The sequence below is a fragment of the Styela clava genome, chromosome 5 (assembly GCF_964204865.1).
Source record: "Styela clava chromosome 5, kaStyClav1.hap1.2, whole genome shotgun sequence".
Classification (NCBI taxonomy): Eukaryota; Metazoa; Chordata; class Ascidiacea; order Stolidobranchia; family Styelidae; genus Styela; species Styela clava.
Genome location: NC_135254.1, coordinates 5,196,617 through 5,216,412, shown reverse-complemented (window position 1 = coordinate 5,216,412; position 19,796 = coordinate 5,196,617). Strand labels below are relative to the sequence as shown.

Below are 19,796 nucleotides of genomic sequence, written 5' to 3'. Positions count from 1 at the left end.
CTGCGGTCTCAAATGAGTTCGCGGAGCGTTTGAATCGTTATGCAGTGCAGTGCATTAATCTTAATAACCATACAACAGTGATTACCGCACATAGTTACATTCCACAGAATTAGAAGGAGATAAGCAGAATCATATATGCACTGTCAATTGTCATCTTTATTGAATCTGCTTGGTAGGTTCGAATAAACATAAATCTCTCTTCATGGAATATAGTCACACAATGGCAAGTTTAATCTTATTTGAAAACTGAAAATATTTACCGTATATACTCGCCTATAGGTCGCAAATTTTTTCCTTATATTTAAAAAAAATACGTAGGGGCGACCTAACGCTCGACATACAGGGTGCATGCGCTCGTGCACACACATACCGATGCGAGAGTTTCATGAGCGCACACGCACATGCGACCAAACCACTTTGTCTTCTGCACGGCTATCTCGTTTTCTCGTCGCGAAGATCCCAATATGAGAGAGATCGCTGACGCTAGTAAGGTTTTTATCGTCTGCGCCGATGCTATTTCGGGTGATTTTATGTATATTTGGCAAGCTCTATGACGTGATTGTGATACCGTAGCGCTTGCGTACATGCACTTATTATCGCTCATAGGTGTCATTAACATATTATTTTGATTATATTAAGCCCTACAAAAAAAACAAACGTATGCAAAAAAGCTAGGGAAAGGGCCTTACAAATCCCTAGATTTTAAGTGCGACTTATGTGCGAGTCAATTCTAAATTAAACTTTTTTAACACAAAACTAATAGCGCGACCCGTAGGCGAGTATTATTTCTTAGTTAGCTTCTTTCTTAGAGCTGCTATAGCATATTCATCGGACGAGAGATTGCACGAAATATGTTTCATGAAAAATTCATGTTTCTTCGTCTCGCTAGTTTGGGGCCATGTGACTACATGTTGTATAGTCTTTGAGCCAGAGATTTCTCAAATTTATTTTATATAAATTTTGGGCTGCTTGAATGAGGTTGGGAATTACTGGTTTAGGAGGCGACCAGCTGATCAAGCTATGAAGCACATACTGTCAGCTGTGATTAATCTTATTAGCTTGTTGGATTTTCAATTAATTAATTCAATTTTGAAATGAACAGCTTGATTCTTATAAAATTTCACAACCTGTAAAAATATTTTATTTCTAAATTTTTTTCATTTCTTTTTTGTTGTACAGTATTGTATGGTATTGTGTATTGTGGCCTTTTTTGGTCAAAGATAAGTTATATTCATTTAAGGCCGGGGTGGCCAACCCGCACCTCGCGAGAGTATAGGAAAGTTAAAAACCCAAATACCCTGGGTGTCGCTGGGTCATCGAAACTGCCTTTTTTTTGTGTGAGGATTTCTCTGTACATGCACCACTGTTATTTATAAATATCTATTACTCTGCATAACTGAAATCTACTAGTTGGGCATTGCTCAATAAGGTGGGGTCAAGGGTAAAATTTTGTTTTATCCTAAACAAGGCTATGTGCAATCAACCACTGATACATAAAGAGCTGCTATAGCCCTATAGCATAATCTTGGGGGCTCCCGAAGTATGCGAACCAAGATGGCGGACATCGGAATGTAATATGTGTACTAGGTTAGGGTTAGGCCATAATTTTAGGTATAAATACTACGGGAGGCTCTTGGCTAGTCTTCGAACTGATAATAGGACTAAAATAAGGAAAATTGGAAAAAAATTATCGCCTAACCCTAACCTGTTACCCATGTTACGTTCCGATGTCCGCCATCTTGGTTCGCATACTTCGGGAGCACCTAATCTTGGATTGTGGGATTCCACAAAATATATTTTACATGAATTTGGGGTCGCTTGAAAGAGGTACCACTCTTCAAATGAGACAACCATCTGATCAAACTTTTAGTCTGGGTGTCAAAACTGTACTTGTTTTAGTTTTGATTTTAGGTAGTCCATTTTTATATTTGGCTGTCAGAATCAGACTATTGCAAAAATGCGAATTTCTCAAAACCTATACGCAAAATTGGTTTACTGCAGGCACTTTAGATTATTTATTCCTGAAATGAACTATTGGTTGTGCAAAGTCCTTAATTCCACTTTTGCATGTTTTTTTTCTTCCCCCAATTATATAGTGTAGTATAGTAGTATCTCCAAGTATCGGAGATATGAGTGACCGACTAGAAGATGTAATTAGAGGATGTGTGAGACAATTTGCCTCAACTTCAGATTTCACAACCTTTGCACAATCTGGGAAAGGACTTTCACTCAGTGTGCAAGATGTCACTACGGTCATTGAAAACCACAGGTTCTCTGTTGAAGAACAGAAAAAGGAATTGTTTTGGCTTTGGGTTGAAAGAAACAGACCAAATGCAACTGCACAAAGAATGGAGAATCTTGTAACGCAATTTTATACAGCTGAACAACAAGCCGTACCTCTTGGAAGACTTGAAGATGTTTTTCAAGATGTTATTAGGCGATTTACATCCGAGGAATTCAAGCAGTTTGCGAGATCAGGGCAGGGATTGTCTCTTACTGAACATGAAGTTGACACTATCACAGAAGATAATAGATCCTCAGTGGAGGAACGCAACCTTAAATTACTGTGGAAATGGAGACATTCTAAGAGTCCGAATACTAATGATGTAGCAGTGATTGAAAGAATAAGAGAAGTGGTTCGTCTTTATGTTCAAGATGCAAATCAAGTTGAGGAAGAGCAGATCATTCAGGAAGGCGGAGACCGAATGCTGAAATCATTCAAAAAACCTACTGAAGGTTCAGAGGCAAAAGAGTTTATTGATGTAGTGAGAGGTTATACAAAGAATATGTTGGAATCTAGATTAAAGACTGCCAAAGAAAAAACAAAATTGGATGATTTCATACTTCCCAAGGTGACTGAGTTCAAGGAATCGGAATCCAACAAACAGACTAGTTTGCAATCACTGGATATTACAAAGATTTATTCTGTTAACTCAGTCAAACGTGTGATGTTGTTGGGAGACACAGGTTCTGGAAAAACAACATTTTCAATGAGATATGCATTGTCAGCACTGGAAAATAAATTGAACTTCTCGGACGAAATTAAGATGGTCTATTTTGTGGATGTTTCTAATTTACAAGGTGATTCTCAATCAACTGCTTTCGATCTTCTATTCGTTCAACAACTCGGCTCAAAACTTCCAAAACACCTTCATAAAGTTGGACAAGAATGGTTCGAGCAAAATTCAAAATATATCTTACTTGTAGTTGATGGCTTGGACCAAATTAGGAAGCCATTTGAAAAAGGTTATCAGAGAATTGGAATGGACACTCGAGCAGAAACCAATACTATTCTCGCCAATATTCTATCCGGCCACATCTATTCCGGTATGAAGATTTTGTCAACAACTCGTTGGAATATGTATTGGAAGTTGCCTCCAGATCTTAAAGCATCTTTAAATCTCACCCTAGGGGGATGGGAGGATGAAACACTGGAACTTCTTGCTGGAAAGTTATTTAGTCCTGAAGGAAGAAAAATGTATTCTGATTTGAGACTTGAGGCACCTGGTCTTGTTTCAAACCCAATGTTTTTTTTCTACATGGTTCGAGTGTTGAAAAATTCAGAGAAAAGTGATATTGGCACATTAACGAATCTGATGGTTTCTGTTCTGAAACTTTTTTCAGGATCTCGTCACGGAGGAACTGTCGAAAGTCCTTTATTGAAACTCATGGAGTTGGCTTATCATGGAATGAAAGAAAATTTATTTGTTTTCACTGCAAGCTATATTAGATCACTCAAGTTGGACATGAATGACATGCGTGGTCTTGTTGAGATGGATGCTGACACACGATTTGTTGAGTATGTTGCGGATAACGATGATATGAGAATCCGATTCCTTCACGAGAGTATACAAGAGATACTTGCTGCTCTTTATGCCTGCACTCTTGATTTGGATGAATTTAAAAAGTTTATGGAGGATAATTATAAGAAACCAGGAATGGAAGTCGTTATAAAACATATTTTTGGAATTATTCTCAACAAATCAACTTCAGAAAAAGTAGCAAAATATCTTCCTAATAACTTGCATAGCAAGTCTGAATACCTGATGGGTTACTTAAATAAATTATTGGACGGAAAAGTGATTTCAGATATACTGGTCGTGATGTCATTACACGAATGTGGTTCTGATGTTATTAAAAAAGTTTGCTCACAAATAGAAGAGATGCATTTGAGAATAGTCCAACCAGTAGAACAGCATGCAGTAATGTCTGTTGTTGAGCATAGTTCTTCACTCCATACATTGAAATTAAGCGATTTGGAATTGCATCCTGAAAATCATTCTTCCCTACAACATGTTCTTGGTTTCGTAAAGAATATTCAGGTAAAATCCCTGCATCTTATCAATTGTGACCCTGAGAATCTACGAATCCTGAATGAAGCTGTGGTGCAGGGAAACCTTAAGATTGGGTACCTTTTCATAACAAGTCCAGCACTTGAAACTCCTGGTTATTATTATCTAATTGAATTGGTTTATCATGGTGGTCCAGAATGCCTTATACTCACACACTGTCACCTGAACACAGAGAAAATAACTAAGATGAATCAAGCAGTCATTGAGTATGGTGTTAGGTTGCATTCATTGGTTATTGATGCGAATATGGATGCAGAAGCATTTCAACAATTGCCTCAATTATTATGGAATGCAAAGACTGAAGATCTCACACTGCATGACTGTGATCTGAATGAAGAGAAAATAAGTAAGATGAATCAAGCAGTCATTGAATATGGTGTCAAGTTGGATTCATTGACTATTGATGGGAATCACAACATGGATGCAGAAGCATTTCAACAGTTGCCTCAGTTATTGTGGAATGCAAAGACTAATAATTTCACACTGGTAGGATGTGGCTTAACCGCGAAGAAAATATATAAGATGGATCAAGCATTCATTGATTATGGTGTCAAGTTGGATGCATTGACTATTGATGGGAATCCTTACATGGATGAAGAAGCATTTCAACAATTGCCTCAATTATTATGGAATGCAAAGACTAATAATCTCACACTGAGATGTTGTGACCTGAACGCAGAGAAAATAAGTAAGATGAAACAAGCAGTAATTGAATATGGTGTCAAGTTGGATGCATTGACTATTGATGGGAATCCTTACATGGATGCAGAAGCATTCCAACAGTTGCCTCATTTATTAGGGAATGCAAATACTAATAATCTCACACTGTATGACTGTGATCTGAATGTAGAGAAAATAAGTAAGATGAATCAAGCAGTCATTGAATATGGTGTCAAGTTGGATTGGTTGAATATTTATATGAAATCTAACATGGATGCAGAAGCATTTCAACAATTGCCTCAGTTATCATGGAATGCAAAGACGGAATATCTCACTCTGAGTTGCTGTGACATGAACTCAGAGAAAATAAGTGTGATTAATCAAGCATTCATTGAATATGGTGTCAAGTTGAATTCACTGACTATTGATGGGAATCCTTACATGAATGCAGAAGCATTTCAACAATTGCCTCAATTATTAGGGAATGCAAAGACTGATCATCTCACACTATATGACTGTGACCTGAATGCAGCGAAAATAAGTAAGATGGATCAAGCATTCATTGAATATGGTGTCAAGTTGGATTCACTCACTATTGATAGGAATCCTTACATGGATGAAGAAGCATTTCAACAATTGCCTCAATTATTATCGAATGCAAAGACTAATAATCTCGCACTGAGATACTGCAACTTGAACGCAGAGAAAATAAGTGAGATGAATCAAGCAGTCATTGAATATGGTGCCAAGTTGGATTCATTGACTATTGATGGGAATCCTTACATGGATGCAGAAGCATTTCAACAGTTGCCTCTGTTATTAGGGAATGCAAAGACTGATAATCTCGCACTGAGATACTGCAACTTGAACGCAGAGAAAATAAGTGAGATGAATCAAGCAGTCATTGAATATGGTGCCAAGTTGGATTCATTGACTATTGATGGGAATCCTTACATGGATGCAGAAGCATTTCAACAGTTGCCTCAGTTATTGTGGAATGCAAAGACTGATAATCTCGCACTGAGATACTGCAACTTGAACGCAGAGAAAATAAGTGAGATGAATCAAGCAGTCATTGAATATGGTGCCAAGTTGGATTCATTGACTATTGATGGGAATCCTTACATGGATGCAGAAGCATTTCAACAGTTGCCTCAGTTATTAGGGAATGCAAAGACTACTAATCTCGCACTGAGATACTGTGACTTGAACGCAGAGAAAATAAATAGGATGGATCAAGCATTCATTGAATATGGTGTCAAGTTGAATTCATTGACTATTGATGAGAATCCTTACATGGATAAAGAAGCATTTCAACAGTTGCCTCAGTTATTGTGGAATGCAAAGACTAATAATTTCACACTGAGACGCTGTGACTTGAACGCAGAGAAAATAAGTAATATGAATCAAGCAGTCATTAAATATGGTGTTAAGTTGGATTCATTGACTATTGATGGGAATCCTAACATGGATGAAAAAGCATATCAACAGTTGCCTCAATTATTAGGGAATGCAAAGACTAATAATTTCACACTGAGACGCTGTGACTTGAACGCAGAGAAAATAAGTAATATGAATCAAGCAGTCATTAAATATGGTGTCAAGTTGGATTCATTGACTATTGATGGAAATCCTAACATGGATGCAAAAGCATATCAACAGTTGCCTCAATTATTGGGGAATGCAAAGACTAATAATCTCACACTGAGATGTTGTGACCTGAACGCAGAGAAAATAAGTAAGATGAAACAAGCAGTAATTGAATATGGTGTCAAATTGGATGCATTGACTATTGATGGGAATCCTTACATGGATGCAGATGCATTCCAACAGTTGCCTCAATTATTAGGGAATGCAAATACTAATATTCTCACACTGTATGACTGTGATCTGAATGTAGAGAAAATAAGTAAGATGAATCAAGCAGTCATTGAATATGGTGTAAGGTTGGATTGGTTGGGTATTAATATGAAATCTAACATGGATGCAGAAGCATATCAACAATTGCCTCAGTTATCATGGAATGCAAAGACTGAATATCTCACTCTGAGTTGCTGTGACCTGAACTCAGAGAAAATAAGTGTGATTAATCAAGCATTCATTGAATATGGTGTCAAGCTGAATTCACTGACTATTTATGGGAATCCTTACATGGATGCAGAAGCATTTCAACAATTGCCTCAATTATTAGGGAATGCAAAGACTGATAATCTCACACTATATAACTGTGACCTGAATGCAGAGAAAATAAGTAAGATGAATCAAGCAGTCACTATAAATGGTGTCAAGTTGAATTCACTCACTATTGATGGGAATCCTTACATGGATGCAGAAGCATTTCAACAATTGCCTCAGTTATTAGGGAATGCAAAGACTAATAATCTCGCACTGAGATACTGTAACTTGAACGCAGAGAAAATAAGTGAGATGAATCAAGCATTCATTGAATATGGTGTCAAGTTGGATTCATTGACTATTGATAAGACTCCTTACATGGATAAAGAAGCATTTCAACAATTGCCTCAATTATTAGGGAATGCAAAGACTGATAATCTCACACTATATGACTGTGACCTGAATGCAGAGAAAATAAGTAAGATGAACCAAGCAGTCACTATAAATGGTGTCAAGTTGGATTCATTGACTATTGATAAGAATCCTTACATGGATAAAGAAGCATTTCAACAATTGCCTCAATTATTAGGGAATGCAAAGACTGATAATCTCACACTATATGACTGTGACCTGAATGCAGAGAAAATAAGTAAGATGAACCAAGCAGTCACTATAAATGGTGTCAAGTTGGATTCACTCACTATTGATGGGAATCCTTACATGGAAGCAGAAGCATTTCAACAATTGACTCAGTTATTAGGGAATGCAAAGACTAATAATCTCGCACTGAGACACTGTAACTTGAACGCAGAGAAAATAAGTGAGATGAATCAAGCATTCATTGAATATGGTGTCAAGTTGGATTCATTGACTATTGATGGGAATCCTTACATGGATGCAGAAGCATTTCAACAGTTGCCTCAATTATTAGGGAATGCAAAGACTAATAATTTCACACTGAGACGCTGTGACTTGAACGCAGAGAAAATAAGTAATATGAATCAAGCAGTCATTAAATATGGTGTCAAGTTGGATTCATTGACTATTGATGGGAATCCTTACATGGATGCAGAAGCATTTCAACAGTTGCCTCAATTATTAGGGAATGCAAAGACTAATAATTTCACACTGGAAGACTGTGACCTGAACGCAGAGAAAATATGTGTGATGGATCAAGCATTCATTGAATATGGTGTCAAGTTGGATTCATTGACTATTGATGGGAATCCTTACATGGATGCAGAAGCATTTCAACAGTTGCCTCAGTTATTAGGGAATGCAAAGACTAGTAATCTCGCACTGAGATACTGTAACTTGAACGCAGAGAAAATAAATAGGATGGATCAAGCATTCATTGAATATGGTGTCAAGTTGAATTCATTGACTATTGATGGGAATCATAACATGGATGAAAAAGCATATCAACAGTTGCCTCAATTATTGGGGAATGCAAAGACTAATAATTTTACACTGAGATGCTGTGACTTGAACGCAGAGAAAATAACTAATATGAGTCAAGCAGTCATTAAATATGGTGTCAAGTTGGATTCATTGACTATTGATGGGAATCCTAACATGGATAAAGAAGCATTTCAACAATTGCCTCAGTTATTGTGGAATGCAAAGACTAATAATTTCACACTGAGACGCTGTGACTTGAACGCAGAGAAAATAAGTAATATGAATCAAGCAGTCATTAAATATGGTGTCAAGTTGAGTTCATTGACTATCGATGGGAATCATAACATGGATGAAAAAGCATATCAACAGTTGCCTCAATTATTGGGGAATGCAAAGACTAATAATTTTACACTGAGATACTGTAACTTGAACGCAGAGAAAATAAATAGGATGGATCAAGCATTCATTGAATATGGTGTCAAGTTGGATTCATTGACTATTGATGGGAATCCTAACATGGATAAAGAAGCATTTCAACAGTTGCCTCAATTATTAGGGAATGCAAAGACTAATAATCTCGCCCTGATATGCTGTGACCTGAATGCAGAGAAAATAAGTGAGATGGATCAAGCAGTCATTGAAAATGGTATCAAGTTGAATTCATTGACTATTGATGAGAATCCTAGCATGGATGCAAAAGCATTTCAACAACTGACAAAGTTTCTTAAAAATACTGAGGGGAAGAGCCTGTTAGCACAAAATTGCACTTCAACAAGTGAGCAGTTATCAGCTCTTTGTTCAAGTTTAGAAAATGAAGATGTCAAGTTATCTAACTTACGCCTGGCAAGATCAACTACAGAATCCTTCACTGACGATGATCTTATGATTGTTTCTAGATTGGCTCAGAAGGTACGAAGGCTGGATTTTTATTGTCAGACACTCAATATAGCACAGATGAAGAATTTGACAGACGAAACAGAAAAACTTTGTCCAAGAGCAGAAATAGACTGTGAATCATGGGGATTCTGTATAAGAACTCGGAAAAGGAATCAAACGTTGAAATGGTGCTGCTAATGAATTCAAATTAGATTTTTGAATTTCCGAACACGACTCCGTGAGGAAAGCGTCACTTGAGCATGTTTGAAATTTCCCATAAAAAAAATTGCTAAACAACAGGCAATTCTGCTTTTCATTTGTCAGGCCTACACTTGAAATCGAGGGATCAGACTTATATTATTACCGATACTTTTTTTATTGTTGTCGTAAATGTTTTTGTCCATTGCTTCCCATTCAATATGTTTTGACTCTAACTCTTAAAAGGACAGCCACTCGACATATATATCTTGAAATTGAACTAAGATTCTTGAATATTGTAATTAGTTGATATGTATTTAAGCATTATATTTGACTCTGGCTTTTTGATTAAAAAGTCACTTGGACACGCTTATCCTTGAAATATACTCAGAATTATTATATCCTTATCAGTGTGGCAATATATTTTCAGTGTGTGTTTATAATATTAGAATATTCTCATTAAAGTTTGTATTTTTGACCATGTAATAGTTTTATTACTTATCGTTGTATCGTTATCGTTTCCCAAGCATGATCATTTTTCTAAACATAGAATGGGAAATTTGTTTTTGCTTGAGAAAGAGAAAAGCAGATAATATTATAAATATTGTGATTGTTCGATAGATAATATTATAAATATTGTGATTGTTCGATGTGTATTTATTCGATATATTTGACTATGAAATGAGCATATTATGCTTAAAATAAACTGAGAACTACCGAATATATAGGCTTACCATACGTCCTGGTTTAGCCGGGACAGTCCCGGTTTTAGCATGTTTCCTTCGTCCTGACGATAGACTTAAATGTCCCAGTTTTGCAGTATGAAAGTTATAAATAAATTTTCTATTTGATACTATCATAAGGCTGTTTTTTTTTTAAATGGACGCATCTGATTTACCACTGATTTGCGTCTCACTTCACTAGTTCAGATAGAGAGAACAATTGTTATGTCATAGTTATGATATGAATTATGAACAATGCTATAATTTAACATCCAAATGTACTGTCGTTGAATCATCAAAATATAGAAAACAAAAGTGCAAGTTTTCTAATGAGCTTAAATCAGATTTCCATTAGTCGAAGCAAATACCAATAGAGGATATTTTAATAGAATTTACAGCTACCACGATGGTAATGATAATGGAAACATTTAAACTATTACTAAGCCCCTGGAATCGAACCAAGGGTGGCTTGTCCAATCCGCACCGTCCCGTTTTTTTTGCTTCAGAAATATGGTAAGCCTATGTATATACTGGTATCTTAATTACTGTGGCAATGTTATTATTTCAGTGTGTGTTTATTATAATCTTGAAAATATTTTTATTTAATGTTTATGTAATTTTATGCAATCAAGTAAAACTAAATTTATATCTTCATCCTCTAATAATTTTTCATCTTCGGTTTATACGCAATATAATATGGTACTCACTATTCCATTCAATTTATTTAGTTTCTTATATGCTCAATTATTATTTTGGCAATTTTAATGTTGTTTATAATCTTCAACTATTTTAATCAAGTATGCTTCGTAATTTTTATGCCACTGTTTTATGAGGTGAAATTAAATTTATTCTTATTTGCTCCCTTATGCAATCCAGTATGTTACTATTCTATTTAAAACCACTGCTCTTTGGTGCTTAAGTATATGCCCCCATTTTCAATTAAGCCATATAATTCTTCTATACATTCTTTAATTGCTGCAATGTTGACTAATCTGTGTATTTTTGGAATTTTAGTCTTAGCTTACTGTAGGTAATGATATGTTAACGAGAATATCGGTCAGAGACCGAAGACTTATCGATTGAAACTGCGGTTTTGAATCATGACTCTATAGTGACACTGCGTGTCCCATCACTAACTAATTAATAACTCGCTAATTATACGACATAATTCATCCAAAGCCAATAGGCTTCTGGTCTGAGATATGATGAACGCACATGCAAAATTTGGAGCTGATTCAACCACGCCTTCGTGAGAAATCGCGTGCACCTAACAGACATACAGACAAATACCTATCAACATACTTACCGAGTAAAATCGATAAGTAATAAGCCATGTTTGCATAAAAGCAGTTTGGGATTTATAACTCATATAGAGATGGAAAATGGATATACGGTGCCTACTGGGTGTACCTGGATATACTGTGCCTATTGAGTGTAGCTGAATGGCCAAGTGAATGAATAGAGTAAGTTTGAATATTTTTTTTTTATTTAATTTTAATTCAGGATTTTCTTTGAAGTGGAACTAAATACTGGTCTCGTGAACAGGTATAAACATAGTGCTTAGCTGTTTAGAGCAGGGGTACCCAAGCTTTTTTCAGGACGACCCCAAAGACAACTTTCAAGTGTCCAGTGCGACCCCAGGTCAATATATATATTTTTCATGGAACTTTAGAGCTTTTTTCACTGAACTTTTGAGATTGGTCATGTGGTGGTAATAAGTAAATTAAGCTAAAACCAAACAGTGATGTCACAATAATCACCTACATTTTCCATAGCATAAGCATAGAGCGATGCCTATTGGCCTGTTTTACAGTAAGCCATGGTACAAACTGCTAAATTTAACATGGTTTGTCGTATCTTAGATGTTTTGTACATCCATCCTCTACCATAACTCAGCGACCCCATGACCTGTTTGCGACCCTACCTACTTATCACTCCGACCCAATTTGGGGTCGCGACCCCTGGTTTAGAGGGAGAATGTGCAATTGGTCACATTTGTTGCACAAAACTATGTATTTGAAATATTATTCAATTTTTAACATTTAATTGTTTTCTGGAGGCAATATCGTTTTTCTTTTCCCCCATGTTTTCACCAATATATATTTAATAGTCTATTTCAGGGATTTCCAAACTTTTGAGCTCACGGCCCCGTTGATATATTAAAATTTTTTGCAGCCCCTGTTCACAATAATGCTGCTAAACAGTTCGAAATATGCCTTTTAAAATTTTCTTAAAGTTTTAATTAATTCAGGCCTATTCAATAACAAAAACAAATTAGCAATTACCCAAATTATCGATGCTCAATTATTCAGTGTGATGGGTGCAAAATTTTTTTTTGCTGCATTTTAAGTCCAGCCGTGGCTTAATGTTTGGTAATGCACACCTCAATGATAATGAATTACGATGTCTTGCCCCCGACAGCATGATCTTTATCCAGGCATTGTTACTCACACTCAATGATCAAATTTAGTAAAAGGCAGAAAAATTAGTAATTACCCATCCTTCATCTCAAATTTGGTAAAATTTGGCACTCAATCAATCCGCAGTTATTTAAATGTGAGTTTGAAATGAAAGCTGACCAATGTAACCTGATTTTTGACTGGAATGGGAGGGAGGATACCACAAAGCTTGCCTGATATGTCATGCCAGCAAGTGTCGGTGACAATCTAAAACGACATTTTCTTTTTGTGGCACTTTCTCTGTCATGAAGACTTAGAACTAAATATAGATATAGTAAGATTTTTGCACGTTTCAGTGAGTTTTTTGGTGGTTTTAGCTTGATAAATGACAACTAATGATCAATGTGTTTGGACAATAAAAGTGTTTGTTTTGTATTGCATTGTTTACTTATTCTTGGCACTATTGTGGCCCGCGAACAATACAAATATAAGAGTGTGGCCCGTGAGACTGACAACCCTGGACCATTCTTTCTGATATTTAAAGTTAATTTATTTGACCCTGGCCAACTTGAGGATTCTTGCAGTTAGGATGTTCAATGAAAAATTAGTTTAAACATGCTTAAAAATGATATTCGAAAAAATGAAGCAGGTGGTTGCAAACCTTCAATACTATGCTCAAATGGAGTGTTTTGTTAATATGTTGTTCATCTTATTAGTTCATACGTCCCGATTCAACCGGTACAGTTCCGATTGCAGCAAGTTGTCCCGCCGTCCTGTCAGGTTTTCTGCATAGCAAGTTCTGAAGCATAGACTAACAGAGGATGTTTAAGAAAATTTTCAGCTAGTTGATGCCTGTAATCTCATGAGTTTATACTGTAATCGAACCAAGGTTGGCTTGCCCAATCCGTAATGTCCCGTTTTCTTGCTTTAGACATTGGGACATTGACTCATAATAAGCCTATTTATAGATGACATTTAATGTGCTGAGGTAACTCTTGCTGACCTTTATGAAAATGTTATAACAAAATATTTAGTTAGTCATGGCATGGCGTGACTTTTATGTAACTCTTATTTAGAAAGTTTTGAGCCATCATCACCGTGTTGTGTTAGTGACACCGGTCACCGGAGCATAAAACAATGTGCATTAGGCGTATGTTCAAACTTTTAACACTGCGTTTTTCCGAGCAGCAGATGTTTGCGGTCGAACATACCTATTCTTATCAAAATTTCCCAGTATGACGTCATCGTTGGTTATCGGGTATAACCCAAAACAGAATAACATAGCGCTCAGATTACAATTCGACATCGCTGTATTGCGGGCTTCATGAGCATCAACGATAAAGAACAGTTTTAAGAAATGATTTTGAAAAGAATAATCGTGTCTCCACTATTACTAGGTAAAATAAGACTAAACGAAATGTTCAGGGCTTTTTATTAAAATTATTATATTATTAAAAATATAATTTGCATGACGTCAAAATATTGCAGTGGAATAACTACCGGTAAATCGAGACTCAGGAGCAATATATTCTGGTTTTGATCTAACTATGGAAGTTTTCCCGAGCATCGATTTTTTTTTATTCCCGTAACAATGACCAATCAGCGATAAGTCGACAATGACGTAACAATTGTAATTTATGCGGCCGCTCAGACAGATATTCAAGCATGGTTGTGAACATTGCCTCGTTTTCATTGTTTTTTGCTAGTTTTCAGTTGTGTTTTCGGAAAGTAGTTGTAAATCAGATAACTTAATCGTCAATATGTTCTTTAGTTTAGTTGCAATATTAAGAAATGTATCTCGAAAACACTGCGTCAGACTAGGCTAATTTTAGTTGTTAGTACCTGCAAGCGGCACGCAGGTGAATACTTAAAATAAAAATGTCGTTTTTGAACATGTACTAAAGTTTATAATGCCAACTAAAATTCATCATAATAAAGTATAGGAAGAATTTTTCTAAGGTCAAGGGTCGGGGAAACAGCCATTGTCGTATTCTGATTAGATTTTTACATTTTTTTGTGTTTATCAAGTGGAATAGTCATGGGTTAGATTAAATAAAATTATGCCATTTGTTGTGTGGAATAGCGACAAAGAATGATTCATAAGCATGTTATTAACTTGAAACAAGTCGACACAATTTTTATATATATTTGTTTTTTATTTAAAAATAGTTTTAAGATGTGGAAACGAAACCCTGCACACTATCTGCTAAATTCAGGGTCAAATTTTCATCCTAGTTAGATTTTAGATTCAGTGGAAATTTAAAGGGGCACAGAGTAAATAATAAAATTGTTTCCAGGAGTTTGGGACCCTTGCCACTGTAGGTTGTTCACATAAGCGCTGGTCGGTTACGGCTTCCTTCACCATCAGGTCCATGCTTTCGAAAACAAATAACTGGTTAATCCCATACCCAACCGGACGAGAGGCTATGGTTCGTCAGATTATTTGGCCATCTTATCGGCGTTTCTCTCTCCAGGGATAAATATGAAAATCCTATCCCATCCTATAGTTAGAGTAACATTTTTGAACCGGGAATTACGGTTGGTGTCAAATTTTTATATAACACAAATTTTTCCATCACGATTCAAAAGTATTATAATTGTTATTTTTCAGTGATCCTGATCGCCCGGAATGTGAATAGCGAGTGTGATGGGGAGCCAAGCGAACTCAACCTTACGTATTCATTTCACATTGCAAATTCTCCTTCTTGCGACGGAAACCCTTTTGTTGGCGCATTCATTCCTCATGGTAAGGACAAAATTATTATTATAAGAATAGATGACTTTGATCAAAGCATAAAACTCACTGTTTACCAGTCATAATTTCTGATTAACCTCGATTCTGACATATTATCACCTAATTTCATTCCTCTATTTAAATAGGCAAAAAAATAAATCGTCATAAAATATCACGTGATCTTTTCCCACTCCGGAAGGGTAATATCGCATGTCAACTGTTCAAATCTCCTTGTAAATGACAATATCTCGACTTCGTCTACTTGGAAATCGAACATCGGCTCGAAATGTCAATACTTTTGCAAAATTATGCCGCAGCTAGTATTAAAGTTGGAGTCCATTTTTATTGAAACGGAATGTATAACTTAATTCGGTGCTCATGTAGTATGTGAACCAAGATGGCGGACATCGGAACATAGTATGTGTAAAAGGTTAGGGTTAGGCCATAATTCCAGGTACAAAGACTATGGGAGCTACTTGGTTAGTCCCCGAACTCGTAAGAGAACTAAAATAAGGAAAATTGGAATAAAATTATGGCCTAATCCTAACCCGGTACACATACTACGTTCCAGGGTTTGCCATCTTGGTTCATATACTACAGGAGCGCCCTCTATTTCTTGTTAAATTCGGAATTGATTATTTTAATCGGTTTCTGATTAGGTTATATTCTGGTATTTGTTTAGAAATGTTCAAGTAATAAAAAAATTTTAAAGTCAGACCTTTGCATTTAGTGAGAACCGGAACACTGTTAGTGAAGGTTAATGTTATCTGCGCAGGATCTGCAGGAAATAAATTGAATAACAATTATACCAGATGCATTGGAGGTAAATATTTTTTTTTCGATTCATGATTCGATACAAATTATGATATATAGGGTATCCATAAAGTCTTTAAAAAAATTTTAAATTGCGAAAGGAATTTATCGGATAGTGGACACGGGAACGAGTATGTGTACTAGGTTAGGGTTAGGCCATAATTTCATTCCAATTTTCCTTATTTTAGTTCTATTACGAGTTCGGGGACTAGCCAAGTGACTCCCGTAGTATTTGTACCTGAAATTATGGTCTAACCCTAACCTGGTACACATGCTACGTTCCGGTGTCCGCCATCTTGGTTCACATACTTCGGGAGTACCAAATATTCGATTCCATTCTGAAATCATCATATATTTGAAAATAACCAGCTTTACCTGAAAAGCGGTTATTATACGCTGACCAAGCAGAGTCTTGTTTGAGAATGGTATGTGTATCTTGTTCTGTTTCTGCACGGCATTCCTGTTGCCGTTCCCATGGTTACTCGCACATAGGTGCTTGGAGTTATTTTTTGTTTTTTTTTGTGTATCGTGCGTCACCTGGATATTCGGGTTGTCCCAATTTCTATTTCTTCCTGTAGGCTATTCGTCCTATCATTGTTTGTCTTTTTCATTGTATTTTAATTACTGTTAGACTTTATCATGAGTGTCGCCGCTCGATAACCAGTATTGGTCTCTCGTCACTCCTTTCATCCCGAATTATCCGTTTTTGTTTCTTTTTACATTCTGAATTCATTCTGAAGTATATTTCATGTATGGTGAAAAAATATACTACTGATTACTGACTAATTTTTCTGACAACATTTTCTTTACAGCGCCTGGCACACAAAGTTTTCCGGAGATTTCGAAGTTATCGAACTATCTGATTCTCGTCATCCTAGTTCAATTTATTCTGTTGCTTGTCGTTATAGTCTACTTCAAAAGAAGGTTTGGATTTCATATTACTAACTTATTATATGGAAACTGATTAAATCAGTGATTACCAACCTTGATTGATCGGGGCTAATAGATTTGAAAGGATATTTGCGGGTCTGGAGAGGGGAGGGCCGCAAGGACGCGGCCCGTATATAATCCTAATACCGGTGCATATAATTGAGATATAACTAACTCGTATATAACTAAATTAAGGGTAATCCTGAAGTTGTGAACTAAGATGGCGGACACCGGAACGTAGCATGTGTACTATAGGTGCGATGGCGAGCGTATTCCTAACGCTTAGCACGATATGCCACACCGCCGAGCCTGTGACTCATGGATCAGTGTCATTGCTTTTTGTAACAAAAATACGCAAATAACGTGTATTTTTCAAGCATAAAAATATGTTGTCAATACATCGAGTCTAATCCTAATTCACTTTCAGGTTAAATCGTGCGACGTCACCAAGCGAAACAGCAGACGACACCAACATTTTAGAATCGCCTGAACCGGTCTACGTCAACGGTCCAGCTAACATTGAACCAGAGCAATCGAACCGACAGAATAAGGAACCGATACAGACGAATGAAACGTATGAGGAAATCGCAAGCAATGTACAATATGAAAACCTGCGAATAACCGAAGAGGATCCGTATTTACAGCCAATCGGAACGGCTTAATTGTAATGACCATGAGCAAACTTGCAATCACTATTCTACTCAGTTAAGGTGTTCCACGTCCAATATATTGTTGAAACAGACATTAACCTAGCAGTCTATATCAGGGGTGGGCAAATCAAGGTCAGCAGATCCAGCCCGCTCGTGTCTGCTGAAATTACGAATATAGTTTATATTGATATATAAAATTCCGTTGAAAATATTGACGAAATAACGTCATAATGACCCCGATTGTTACATTGTGCTTCCTGTTATTATATAAACATTAGCCTAGCTGTTGTAAATAAACTGTTTTTATATAGTTCTTCATAATGAATTTGTAGCCCCCGTCCTAGTAACTGAGTCCATTATCTGTGACTAGCTCACTCAGAAAAGTGATTGCCTACCCCTGTTCTATATTGTATTTGGTACTCCTGAAGTATGCGCACCAAGATGTCGCATAACCTGAACCCTAACCTGGTAGACAACCTGAAATCAGGTTGTGCGCCATCTTGGTGCACATGCTTCAGGTCTAGGAGGTCCTTATATTTATATATACGTTCTTCTTTATCGAACGAAATGTATCATATTATATTCATAACCCACAATATATTAGTAATAGGAAAAAGTCATATTGTTTTCAAAGGAACAAATGAGATAGCGATCGGAGACCGCCGACTTATCGATATAGCGGCGTGTATCCTTTGCTTTGACTCAATAGCGACACCGCGTGTCCCATCACTAATTAATTAATTAATAACTCGCTAATTATACGACGTGATTCATCCAAAATCAACAGACTTCTGGTCGGAAATATGATGAATGCACATGCAAAATTTGGAGCAGATTCAACCTCGCTTTCGTGAGATATCACGTAACATACGAAAGTGTCAAACAGACAGACAAATACCTATTAACGTACTTGCCGATCGAGATCGATAAGTAACAATCTTATGGCAGAACATCACCAAACAAAAGCTTTACAATCGACTACCTAGCTCCGGATTGGTACAAATTTCGGCTTGAGTGTTTTTTCAACTTCAACTTTCGAATTATAGGTTAATCAAAAATTGATAAAAAAAACTTTTGCGTATGTAATCTGTGTTAGACTGTTTAGGTAACACAACAATGGCTTGTGGTGGGCGCCGTTTGAATAGGGGCGCAAAAACGCACAAGTGTGGCCATAGGCGTAGCAAGGAATTTCCAAGGGGGTTTTGAAATCTTTAATTGTCGGGTTAGACATATCTGCTAGCTAGCGGGTACGACAGATAAACTTTAGTTTTAACAGTCTTAATGGTCTAAAAAGCGTTTTGAACTATGAAAATTTGCTATGTATGATTGCTGAAATGCCGTGTGGGGAATTAGAGACTGTCAGCATTGATTTTATAATGACTGCAGTATGATAAATATTATGCAATGTGAGACAGTTTCCTGGTTCCGGTATGAATAATACGTCATGTGATATAGAAGCATTGAAGAATTCTATTACGCTTAAACTAATTGTTCTATGTAAATTGATCCTGGTAATAAAATTGATGACATTTAAAATGACCAAGTTGACATTCCCTGAGTCGTTACCGATCAAGATCGATAAGTAATAACTAATAATGTTAACTTTTCTTCCAAATTGAGTAATTGTAAGCTTGCATATCTTAGTTGTCTTAAGAAACAGTGAATCATAAGTTTCGGGTAACTAACTTTTGCCTGTTATTATTATTATTCAAATGAAAAACCTTTGCTGTACAAATGTAAAGCCTGCCCACTGAAATAAAAAATTTCATTGTATTACCGTGGATTTTCGAGTAATTCTGAACATATTTCTTCCAAGGTCACTGCAGATAAGGCACACGTACTGATTTCGCCGACGCCGTGCGTGTCTATTACCCCAGCGCAGTCAGTCATATAATTCCAAGCATGACATACTAATATGAATAGTCATATTTACCGAAGGTAATATT

The 19,796-nt window shown here is 36.4% G+C and overlaps 1 protein-coding gene across 3 annotated transcripts; it reads left to right on the top strand.

Annotated features, from left to right (window-relative positions):
* Positions 1-11,339: 11,339 nt before the first annotated feature.
* LOC120345160 (uncharacterized) lies at positions 11,340-19,623 on the top strand. Of its 3 annotated transcripts, none has more exons than XM_078112866.1 (5): positions 11,340-11,787; positions 15,335-15,469; positions 16,188-16,280; positions 17,083-17,194; positions 17,628-19,623. In XM_078112866.1, coding segments are annotated over exons 1-5 (576 nt in total). In that variant the 5' UTR covers positions 11,340-11,786; the 3' UTR covers positions 17,863-19,623. The 3 variants fall into 3 exon arrangements, with proteins under 3 accessions (XP_077968992.1, XP_077968993.1, XP_077968991.1); XM_078112865.1 differs by lacking the exon at positions 11,340-11,787 and adding an exon at positions 13,962-14,120; XM_078112867.1 differs by lacking the exons at positions 11,340-11,787; positions 16,188-16,280 and adding an exon at positions 13,921-14,120.
* The last annotated feature ends 173 nt before the right edge of the window (positions 19,624-19,796 follow it).